This window comes from Balearica regulorum, chromosome 1 (genome assembly GCF_011004875.1).
Source record: "Balearica regulorum gibbericeps isolate bBalReg1 chromosome 1, bBalReg1.pri, whole genome shotgun sequence".
Classification (NCBI taxonomy): Eukaryota; Metazoa; Chordata; class Aves; order Gruiformes; family Gruidae; genus Balearica; species Balearica regulorum.
In genome coordinates, this window is record NC_046184.1 from 3,419,744 (window position 1) to 3,432,237 (window position 12,494).

The 12,494-nt window shown below is 46.9% G+C and overlaps 1 protein-coding gene across 2 annotated transcripts in view; it reads left to right on the top strand.

The window, feature by feature from the left end:
* The window catches only part of PLXNA4 (plexin A4), a 454,032-nt gene that overhangs the window by 368,824 nt on the left and 72,714 nt on the right, over positions 1-12,494 (top strand). For both annotated transcript variants that reach the window (XM_075757480.1, XM_075757530.1), the window contains exons 12-14: positions 3,060-3,250; positions 9,613-9,764; positions 10,411-10,528. In XM_075757480.1, coding sequence (XP_075613595.1) covers positions 3,060-3,250; positions 9,613-9,764; positions 10,411-10,528 — 461 coding nt within the window. The remainder of the gene's footprint in view (positions 1-3,059; positions 3,251-9,612; positions 9,765-10,410; positions 10,529-12,494) is intronic.

Consider the following 12,494-nt stretch of genomic DNA (forward strand, 5'->3'; position numbering starts at 1 on the left):
TCCCCTCATTTTTGTGTCTTGTTCTTACGCCCCTCCTTCTCCAGCTTTCTCCCCCTCTTTATTTCTCCTGCAGCGATGCTCTTCAAGTTAACATGCCAGGAGATCGGTTGCTCTCTGCTCAGAGGCAATGTAGTCATGAACAGGGTAATGGAGGGGGGTGGGGAGAAAGGCTGCAGCTTGCCAGTGGGAAAAGTCCAAACAAAATAAAATGATAATGGCAAAGGACTGAAAACCACCTCCTGCCCAGAGCCTGGCTCCGTTTAACCACCACCGATGGCACAGGATTGATGTGCCCCTCACAGAGGGATATTGCACGTCCAGCCAAGACCCTGAGGCAGGCATTTTTGCTGGAGATCGACAGTCCATTGACATCTTCTTCCTTCTTGTCCATCACCCTCAGCCACCCTGAGGCCTTTCCCCCAGGCAACCTCTCTTGTCAGCTGCTCTGCGTTTACAGCTCAGACCTGCAGACTCTCTCCTTCTCACATCACCACCTCTCACAAGTTTCTCCCTCCCTCGCTTTACCTTCTCTTTTCTTGGACACTTTCCACATCTTCTCCCACTCCGTCTCTCCCCATCAGGTACTTCCATGCTCCTCTCACACCATTTCACACCCACACTCATGCTGAGGGGTGGTGGGTGAGGTTTCCACCAACACCACACCGAAGCTGGAAAGCAATACAGAAGGCAACTTTTCTCCCCACAGCACGATCCCTTCCCATCCTTCTCCCCCTGCACCCACCTCTGTGATGTCTTTCTCTGCTGGCTTGAATAGCCAGTGGGTTTGAATAGCCAGTCTGTTCTCCCCAAAATTGTGGCTCTTTAAGGTTAAACACACCCACTCAACACAACAGGCTGGAGACCCTTGTCTAGCCCTGGCATCCAGCAGCGTGGTACAAACGACGTTCACACTGCCAACCTCTCTTCACATTGAAGCTGTCTGTCCTCTCTCCTGCTCTCCAAGCTGTGCCAAGGCCTTGTCAGGACGGTCCTAATTTTCATGGGCTCAAACAGTGCCATGGACTGTGCTAGCCTTTAACACTGTGGGTTGGAGGTCAGGGTTTGGGAATTTGCCCCGTCCTGCTTAGTTTTCTGATACTATTATAGGCTGAGCTTTCTGATGCAGCATGGTCCACACCAAGAGTGTGAACCCTTTTTTGGGCAGTACTGAGCTGTGCTAGGTGATGTAGGAGTAAAGTCAATCTCATAATCATGATGATTGTGTCGTTAGGCACGTCTGTGCTATTAACGTAAACCAGATGAGGGGATGAACTCAAGAAACATCTGTGGTACTTAGTCTTTAGTGCAGTCGCTTACAAGTTCTTGGGATATTCGAACCCAAAAGGTTATAAGTAACGACTAGGAAAAATTTGCAAAGTGGCACTGGTTGGTGGCTATCTATCTCAAATGAGTAGTTTGGATCATACCATTACGTTTTGGGTCAGGAGGAGAGCTTAGGCATGTGCACATGGATGTATCACACGGAGGCATAGCACATGCTCTCAAGGAGAGCTTTATTTACTAGCCTAAATATAGTGGCTACAAGCAAACACAAAACCGTGGCAGGGCTTTGGACAGTGCTGCAAACAAACAGACCTTCTTCTCTGGAGAACTGAGAGGGAGAGGCAGAGGCAGGGTTGGACCCAGTGCCTTCCTAAGCGAAGTTGCACTGGGGTACACTGCCTTCAAGCAACAAAGATGCCACTACATTCATAACCAGCATCACATGGGCTGGTCTGAACTAAACCAAGCCTACTGAAGTGCCTCCAGAGATACTCACTGATAGCATTGCAAGCAGAGCAACTCAGAAAATTTGGCAAAATCTAACAGAAAATTAAGGAAAGAGCTGTATCCCAGGAGGCCTGTAGCTCACTGTGGTTGACAGCTCTTTTGCAAACTTTTGTTGGACCCAACCTGGAGAAATCAAAATTTTCTGAGCTTTTCCTCGCATTCATCAATACTTGCTGACTTCTGGGATACAGGTATGAAGAGACTGCCAGAGCTTTTCAACGCACATATCCAAAGCCTTTGAGCTTTGGGATTGTGTATAGTGATAACTACAGACAAGGCTTTAGTAACCTACTGACACAGCAAAACAGAAGCACAAAGGGAAAATCCCCCCATCTTATAAAGAAATCCACCAACATGCCCACAAATACTAAAAAAGCAAGTCTGAAAGCCTTGATTCTACTGTCTTCACCTTCAGGGAGGAGACTTTTGCTATCAGCTCCCTGTGCAACCCAGGTTTCAGTTTACACATCTGTAAAATAAGGATAAATAACATGATCTTATTTCTTAGGAGGACTGCAACGTTTTTAGGCTTTATTTGGAAAAAGCTTTGACTGCTTCTAATCACTTAGCAGCCAAAGATGGAACTAAGCATTAATCATTGCTGTCTGAATTAGAGGAGGATCAACTTAGTACTTCAAAGTGTAAAGCAGACTGAATTTGTAGAGCAGAAGAAGGGGGAAAGGCTGATTGTGAATCCCTGGATTCAGCCTCATAGTGAACCATTATGGATTTACTATTATATCTTAAGATTTCTGTTAAGGGAAACCTGAGTGACATTACCTTAGCACCCAGTTCTGGTGGCACACCAGGCAAATCCCCAAGTTTAAGTTGTGGGTAGACGAAGTCTAGAAAATCATTTCAGAATGAAGGGCTGAGGTTGAGACTGGTTATAGGTGGCACTGCATGGCATTCAGACAGTCTCTGAAAAAGGAAGGGACTGAGGCCAAGTCACTGCTCAGGCATCTTTCCTCCCCACCCTCCTGCTTGCAGCTCATCACCCTACTGAGGACAGCATCCTTCCTTCTGCTCGCAGCTTTCAAAAATATCTTTCATGAGGGGTGAACGCTGACAAGTGCAGTGTATTTCAGAAGGATGTAAACATTTTTCCCCTCATTATTTACCCCCCTGAAGAGGTCCCATCCTGCCTCTGGGATAAGCAGCCCAGAACACCTTCCCCTCTCTTGCTCCTCATTCTGCTCTCTGACATCCCACCACTCTCCCATGCTGTCTACATCTCTCATGTTCTCTCTGTTTTCCTGTCCCTGCAGTTCACCTGTACAAGTGTGGGGCCATGCGGGACAGCTGTGGACTGTGCCTGAAAGCTGACCCGGACTTCGAGTGCGGCTGGTGTGAGGGGCAGAACCAGTGCACGCTGAAGCAGCACTGCCCAGCCCAGGACAGCCAGTGGCTGGAGTTGTCCAGCACCAAGGGCAAATGCACCAACCCCAAGATCATGGATGTAAGTCATGGATCTGCAAGAAGCTGGGGTATTCCCTCTCATACCCTTTCCTTGGTTTATTTTCCTGATTTGTCTTTGGGTTGGTGAGGCTGAGTTCTTCTGGGTCAGACAAAGCCCCAGGTGTCTTTGGGGATGAGAGGCCTTGGTGGCCTCCAAAGGTAGGCACATAGCTTCAGGTGTCTACAACACAAAGGTGATCAGGGTGTCAGAGTTCCCACCATAGTCAATGTGGGCATGAATCAGTTGCACAAACAGTCTGCTGGTACAATCTGAGGAACAAGATGCTCCAGGGCATCTCAAACGGACAGTGTGAGTGTGGGTAATCAAAGGAGCCCAACTGTCTCTTGAAACAGCCTCTCTGGCAAGCCTGGTTGAGAAGGAGATGTTGAGGGATCCCAGAGTAGTTTGAGTTTTGCTGACAGGGGGTCAAGGAAGGGGGCAGGTTGTAGTTCATGTTTCCTGACAGCATGACATGGACAAAGTCAATGTCCAGAAAAAAGCAAGAGTCCACTGACTCCAGCAGAGTAACACTGTTTTATTTTCCAGGCTGACTTTGCACAGCAAAAGAACTCCCCCACAGAGCAGACAAAGCCCTGTACAAGTTGTCAGCTTTCCCCCTTTGAAGGCTCAAGGAAGAGGCAGGATCAAACCTGGACTAAACTAAGTTTGGACCTGTCCTATTAAGTGAGAAAGAGAGAATGAGGGCAAGACTAGGGGAAAGGACCTGCAGGATAATGGTGTTCTTTAGAAGGTTTCCTTTTGATTGTGTTGACTTGGCCAAAGGAAGAGCTGGGCAGAGGTACAAAGGGGAGATAAGACAATAAAAAGACCATAGAGAGAGGCAGCAAAGGAAGGAAGAGAAGGCAAGGGAGGCAAATCAGGCCTGCAGTCCAAAGGGACTTTTGTCTGCTGTTTTAGGATCCCTTTGCCATAACGACGGGCACCATTTTCAGGGTCACAGGGCAGGCAGCAGGACAGATCGGAGCCTTGACAATGAGGGCTCCATTCTCACCAACTGTTTCCTGCCTTAAGCATTTCTCAGTCACCATGCCTTAGTTAACATGAGTACCCTTTCAGGATGGCTAGGGCCTTATTTTGCAAATAAGAAAAGTAAGGAAGAAAATGAGGCAGAAAAGATAAGAAGAAATGCAAAGGAGGAAAATCCAGCCTCCATGGTTGTGGTTTAATATGAAACTTTAGGTGGGTTTTTTTCCTACAAAGCAAGAAAGGCTTTTTCAATTGTATTCGGTTAAGAATCAAAAAGTGTGGGTGTTATGGACAAACCCTGGATCAATGTCCATGTGTGAAAGTTTTGTCAAAGCAAAGGCTGGGCAGAATCTGTTTTTCCCAGATGCCACTGAAAGGAACCCCTTACTGTGTTTCGATCCATCTCCCTGTCATTCATCAGTCCTCAGAGTACACATTCAGTTGGACTGCTGGAGTGCCAGGCACATTCTGCTGTCTCCAAGGTGGAAGTCTCCACTGCACTTGGATTTATCTGGGGCTGGAAATTTTGATCCCTGAAGCTGTGAAACCAAACCCAGAGACAGCCAGAATGAGCAGCTACATCTGAAAGTTCAGCTTTGAGGCCTTGAAAATTATTGAGAGCTGGGGGAAACCTTTTTTGAATCTTTTCAGATTCTCAAACCTTGGGAAAGTTTCAGAGATTTTGCAGTTTCATAGAGTTTGGTATTAGGAAGCTGACAGATGACCAACTAAAGCAGAAGTCCAAAACACAAGGACATGATCATGCAGTAGTACGATGTTCTGAAGGTCCATCCACATTTCTCTGCCGTGTTTTGACCCCAACCCTGCATCTACAGTCTCTTTATGAAGTGCAAAGTACTCATTCTCCTCCCTACAGCTCCAGAGGGGACATACTTCCAATTCTGCTGACATTTTCTCCAACAGCTCCCAAAGCTCGAACAGATCATCGCAATATTCGCTCATGAAATATTCCAACTGTCTGGTGCAATCATAAGTAGCTCTTGGAAAGTCTTTTTCTGAGCTATTAGCATGGAAGTAATCTCAAGTGACTGGATATATATTGCAGCTAATGGTAGGTCTGGAGCAGTTGGTAAGAGCATGCATATTCTGGCGAGGAGCCAGGGCAGTATCTGTGCAGCCAAAGGAGGAGAAACCAACACGCGTACTCACACTTGCACAGGCACACACACACACCCAGCACAGAGCTTCCCATAACCCGTACTTATTTACTAGCTCTTGCATTTATATTGCCACTCAGTGAAATTAAAGGACTTACGGACTCGCTGAGCCACAAAACCTCCTTTAAGAGTGACAAGCTGCAGCATTAGGCTGATATGAGTGGAAGGCGTAAATTGTGATGCAGTGTCGCAGCTCTGGGTCTTCAAGAGAAAGCTGAGGCCTCCTGGCAGCTTTTCTTTTGTTATTTTTCCTCTCCAAAACTGACAAGTCTCGTTCCACATTTTTGCACCTGTGATAGAAACAGGATCCTTCCCTCTTGTTGTGAAAACAGCATGGTAACACCTTCTTCTTGTACATATCTGAGGGTGTGCAATGAGCTGGGGTCCAAAAATCTCCCACGTGCTCCTGGAAGAATCCCAGGCCCTCCTGTTTTAAGGAAATAAGTGGGTTTTGAAGCTGGACTTTACAAATTAAAAATGTCACAGGGAGGAGTTAAGAGATGCTGTGCTGGCTTCACTCCGGGAAGTTTCCTGTTGATGCTTTTTGAGTCATAGCAAGAATTTTTAAAAATCACGTGCTTTAGACAGAGATGGAGGTAGGATGATGCTTCCACTGAGTTTTTTGTGACTTCTGCAGTGAAATTTTTGTCTCAAACTTACCCCTATTTCTAAAGAAAAGGACTTTTCTAGCAAGATGTTCACTTTCACGACTGCACCTTCTTTTACTCAGAGTAATGACACTAGTCATACTAGTGAAAAATACTAGAAAAGAAATCCTCTTTTGACCTGCTATGAGATGTACTGCCCATGCTAGCAAGCTCTTTCAAGCATAGATGAGCCCTAATTAACCACAGACCTAGCTTACTAGACACCTACCTTACTAGAACAAGTAAAAACCATTTAATCGTAAGTTTAATACCACAAAACAGAATGAAAATATTCCATGGGGAACTCAGTTCTCTTATAAAGTGTGTCTAATACATAAGGAAATAAAATAAAATATGGGAATTTTAGTTTGTCTTTCTTTTTTCATTTTGAGTATATATTAGATTGTATTTGGTATGGTGATGGGGCTGGATGCGGTCCACCCAAGGCTACTGAGGCAGCTGATGGAAGTGTTCACCAAGCCACTTTCCATCATTTATCAGCAGTCCTGGCTAACCAGGGAGGTCCCAGTTGACTGGAGGTTAGCCAATGTGACGCCCATCCACAAGAAGGGCCGAAATGACGATCCAGGGAACTACAGACCTATCAGCTTGACCTCGGTGCCAGGGAAGGTTATTGAGCAGATCATCATGAGTGCCATCATGCAGCATGTACAGGATAACTAGGTGATCGTGTCCAGTCAGCATGGGCATATGAAAGGCAGGTCCTGCTTGGCTAATCTTAGCAGATGAGGGAAAGCCTTTGGATGTTGTCTACCTGGACTTTAGTAAAGCCTTTGACACTCTTTCCCACAGCATTCTCCTGGAGAAACTGGCTGCTCATGGCTTGGAGGGGCGTACGCTTTGCTGGGTAAAAAATCTGGCTGGATGGCTGGGCCCAGAGTCGTGGTGAATGGAGTTAAATCCAGTCGGCGGCCGGTCACAATGCGGCTGAGGGGAGACCTTATCACTCTCTACAATTACCTGAAAGGAGGTTGTAGCCAGGTGGGGGTCGGTCTCTTCTCCCAAGTAACAAGCAATAGGACAAGAGGAAATGACCTCAAGTTGTGCCAGGGGAGGTTTAGATCAGATATTAGGAAAAAATACTTGACCAAAAGGGTTGTCAATCACTGGAACAGGCTGCCCAGGGAAGTGGTGGAGTCACCATCCCTGGAGGTAGTTAAAAGACACGTGGATGTGGTGCTCAGGGACATGGTTTAGTGGTTGGACTTGGCAGTGCTGGGTTAACGGTTGGACTTGATGATCTTAAAGGTCTTTTCCAACCTAAATAATTCTATGATTCTGTGATACTATATATTCTAGCCTTCCAGCAACATTCATATAAAGTGTTTTATCAGGAGAGGATTAACTCATGTCAGCAAAATAAGTATTTCAAACAGAAAATTTTGCTTGAATAGATATTTGTTAATGATTCAGAATAAAAATATTTTGGAATTTTCATTTTTGGAAAATAGTTCAAGTTTTCAATGTTGAGTCCTCAACTGAGACAATCAATATTAGTTTGTCCTGGAATAGAAATTTCATTTTTATTCTCATTTTTTAAGATATTTTTCTCATTTCCTGGAAAATAGCCACAAATGCCTCTCTCTTTCTTTCTCCTTTTATCCATTTTCTGTGTGTCTATCACCCTCATCACCACAGACCATCCAAAGGCCAAATCTCCAGTCAACCCAAATAATCATTTCACCTGTCAGATTTATGAATGTTATGCTATTTTCTTTTTAGGACTTAAGTATCTTGTTGGTTTTTGGAGTAGGAATAAACCTGCCATGGTTCTGATTTTATTGGCTCAAGTGGTATTTGTCTGGTTTTTGGACCTGAGACCAGGCCACTGCAGGGATCTTGTGCTGCAGAGGTTGTGTCTATGCTACACAACCCTACAGGTCCGAGCACTTGTCTGTGATCATCTGTGCTATTAATTTTTTAACCTCTGTTGGTTCCCTGCATAGTCAGAGCAAAGGCACACTCATTCAGGAGGTGGTTCACGACACCTAAAATTAAATATTCTAAAATAAAATATCCCCTAAAGATGCCAGGGTCTCTTTCCTCTAATTAAAGATGGACCTTCTAAAAATTGGCCTCTGGGTGGAAATTAGTCTAACCCTAGTGCCAGACCCAGTGCTGGGAAGCAGTCAAGTGCAGCCCTGCTCATGCCAGTGCCTCGACTTTCCTTGCCAGTCCTACTGCTATGCAAGGATCTAGCTGCCAGCCCTAGATTCCCAGTTGGCAGAGCCGTGGACCAGTGGGTACAGACCTCAGACAGGGAATTCCCCCTTACTCACTGTGGAGAGAGCCTTGCCAACGCTGGCAGATGGCAGCCATGGCATCCTGAATGGGCAGCAGGGAATACCCTTTGAAAGCAATGTTTGAAGCCCCTTTCAACTAGCCAGTGGTATGGCAAAGCATTTGGGCACGGCAAATAATTGGAAGGGCAGAACTGAGATAATTAAGGGCCAGCCCCATGATTTCCATTTTGGTTTAATGTTGAGGACACAGGTCCAATGCTAATTTCCACCTGGCTCTGAACAAGGGTAATGGATGTGATGCAGGGTGCTTTCCTGCACACACACCCTGCCTTTGCATGGACCAGAAATATTGCGCAGTGATAGCACTGGGTGCAGGGTGAGGTGAGGTCTGGAGTCTGGATGGTGCTTTGGCTCTGCTGCCCAACACAGCCACTGCTGAGCAAGATGTAGTGATCCTACCCCTGCTAGGGTCTGGTGAAGGTCCAGACTGGAATGCAAATACCAGCTACCAGCCACCAGGATGGCTGGGATAGCCACTCATCTCATGTTGGGACTCCTGGGCCTCCCACCCCACAAATAAGCCATCCATGCTCCCATGCCTGTCCTTCTCCTGATCCCAGCTCTCCCGTGAGGGCAGCTGGATCTCTTTCAGAAATACATGTTGGCACACAGCAACTGCTGCTGCTGCCTCACCCACCGTCCACCTACTCCATACCTAATTTGACATGCTGTTTCTGTTGTGTCTCAGCTGTTTTTTTCATGTGGACATATTCGGCTCAGTATGGATGCATGACCAATACCTACCTCCAGAACAGATCAAAAACTCCATGTGTTAGGATTTAAAGTGACTAGCTGAAGGCATTTGTGTCCTTTTGTTGTGCTTTCTCTCATTTCTTTCCACTGTGCCTCACTCTTGCCTCTCCGTGGCTCATGTCTATGAAGTGCAGAGCTCAGCTGCACCACCAGAAACCCTTGGTCCTACCTAGAAAACATCTCTTACTCATCTCTGGATGTTTTGCAAGTAGTCAAAAGAGAGTAAATGAGATCTGTGGCAGAATTTTGTATACTCTGAGGTTGGGGCAAGTGTGATATATATTTGCAAGGGAGCTGGACCCAGTGATGCACCTGGAGTAGGCTTGTTCCTCAGTTGTTCAGCATTCATAATTCAGAGTGTCTGTAGGGGTCACAAAGAGACCTGATATTACCTTTTCTTTCACCTGAGAGGATGCTGATGTCTTTACATAAGTGGTTTGATTATTCTCTTTCTTCTTGACTTGTTTCTCCAGATCAATCCAGTGACGGGCCCTCGTGAAGGAGGGACCAAAGTGACCATCCGAGGAGAGAATCTGGGGCTGGAGTTCAGAGATATTGCATCTCACGTCAAAGTGGCCGGAGTGGAGTGCAAACCGCTGGTGGAAGGGTACATCCCAGCAGAGCAGTAAGTTGGGTGTGTGGCATACAGTGGGCCACAGCACACCTAATAACAGTCATTGCTATCTGTAGTGTCGTCTAAGGAGTCCATTCCACCCAACCTTGGAAGTGAGGAATGGAAGATACCATTCCTTACTTACAGCTCAGGATCCAATAAACCATTTATTGCTGTATTTGTATTGCATATTTAAGTAACCCTCATGGCATATACCCTAAAGTTATCCTTCATCTTTCACATAACAGCTGCCACAAGGGTGTTCAATTCCAGTTTGTAGAGCAGCAGTCCTGAGAAGCAGCTTATCCCTTGTGGGAGTGATCAGTAAGCCTTACAGCTGGAAAGCTGTTCACCATTCAGGGCTGGAGGACAGATGTTACCCCTGGGGTCAGACCTCAGCCCAGCATTTGTCTGTATATTTAAGTGAAGCTATGTTTATTTACACCAGCTAAGCACTTGTCATACCAAGTGCCAACAGCGAAAAACCACCACTCTTTGAAGAATAACTTGGTCCACAGTTCAGATCCTGGATTGGAAAGGAGAGGATGGGTTAAGTCTACAGTCCATTCCCCAGCAGTGTGGGATGTTTGCTCCAGCTCCATCTTACCCAGACCAACAATCCCTCCAATGTTGATTCTGATTGATATTTTCTCCACAGGATAGTATGTGAGATGGGGGAGGCCAAGCCCAGCCAGCATGCTGGATTTGTGGAGATCTGCGTGGCTGAGTGCAAACCAGAGTTCATGGCCAGGTCCTCACAGCTCTACTACTTTATGGTAAGATCCTGTGAGAAGTTCTCCTTGGCTCTGAAGGTCCTTGGGCCCTGGTCCCCTTTGCTGCATCTATCCCTTGTCCTTGACCAGATTAAGCCTCTGAGCTCTTCACTGCCATCCTGAGTGCACCAAGTTGTTCCTTCTATTTCCTTTCAAAGTCTTGTTATGAGCAAAAATAGCTTGCCTAATTAATGTTTTAACAATCTAATAATAGTCCAGATTATTAGTCCAGTTAGTTACATACAGCCATGGTCCAAATTAGTACAGAAAATCCTCATTAATAGCTAAAAATGCTATATAGGAAAGAAAAGGGGGGAAAAAAAAAATCCAAAGAAGAAAAAGGGAAAAAAAATCTTCCTAATAATTTACTTTTCCCTGGTGTGGCGCTTAGCCTGCCATCATCCCTCCAGGCTCTACAGACAAAGGCACTAGCATCCTACAGCAGAAACATCAGGGTTGTCACTGCAGCCATCACCACTCTGCGGTCTTCAGCAGGAAGAGTGTGATGTCTGTGATGGGGTTTCTTCCCCCTCACTCTTGGGTCCCCCCAGGGGTATCTTCATCCCCCCCTCTCCCCATGCCCTGCTCCCCTCTCCCTGGTCCCCAGCACCAGTGGCAGAGCTGCCCAGCTCCAGCCCGGGCACACCAAGATCTGGTGTTTGCTGGGCAGTGCCTGCCCGGGGCGGCAGCCCTTGGCCATGCGGGGTGTCCCCAGCGCTGAGCTCAGGCAGGTCGGGCACGAGTCCTTGGCCATGGGATGCTTGTGATCACAGGGACACCCAGCTCAGGGCACAGCAAGCCCAGAGACGTCCTGAGACCTTGTGGTATTGTGTCGGTGCAAAGTCCATGGCCTTCTGCTAGCAAAGACAAAAATTCCTATTTACTGGGCCACAGGCAGTCACCATAGTAGTGGCAGGTGTTTCTGCAAGATGTAACATTCAAGGGCTGTTTGCGTTAGGTTGTCTTCTGGGTGTCCAAAAGAAGTAGTGTTGCAGCCCAGAAGCACTAGGTGATGAGGGACCAGTTCACTAGCCAGGCTGCAGGTGGGCTGCAGAGTATGACTGGAGCTCAGTGCAAGTGGGCAGCTGTTCTGGATGCTCCATGATGGAATGATAGACACCAGCAAGCTTGAGCTTCAGTTAGCTTTTAAGGAGGCCTGCACACATGAGTAAAGATGGGATCTCATCCCAGTGTTCATACTTGAAGGGATGGGCTCAGTACAGCAGATGTCTGCTCTCTCAGAGTTGTGGTCGGCACAGCCATGCAGTTCTTGGGTCGTTACCTTCAGCTCAGACCAAGTGTCTCTTAAGCCTCAAATACAGCATCAGACCAAGATGTTCCTCTGAGGGCACAGCTCTCCATGGGATTGGATGTCATAAATGCCAACACCCTGGTTGGTTTTGCGCAGCTTCCTCCTGCCACTGCACATCATCATGTGTCTGGCAGTGGGAAGGGTAGGTGCTCTGGAGGGACAACTTAGCTGTGAGGAATTTGGAGATGAGTTAAAAAGTCCCTAAGGATGGTGAACAGTGGGATCACACACACAACTTCCACTTGCTTCCCTGCAGTGGGCAATCCCCTCAAAACAGGCAGTTCCCTGCATCTCCAGCCCCAAATGTCAGATCTGTCCAAAGAAGAAGGGGATTCCTACTGCAAGTGGCCGCCCTTAGCAGGCTGTCTGGAGTCAGCAATGTGTACTGATGGCACTCAGAGAGCAGCTATGCTCCTCTTTCTAGAGAGACTGCTGGGGCTGGTAAATTGGGTTGCTACACCATCTGTCTGGGACATCAGCTGGCAAAGCAGTCAGAGGGGCTCTGGGCCTGATTCTGCACTGCTGCTGGTGCAAGTTTAGCCTGAGACTGTTGCTTTGCCACAGAAGAGAGGTGCAGAGCCCAACACATGTTGCACACTTGACTTGGTTTTTTGTCCAACTCTCCCCTTTTCTGCTGATGTTTCTTGTCCAAGAGAC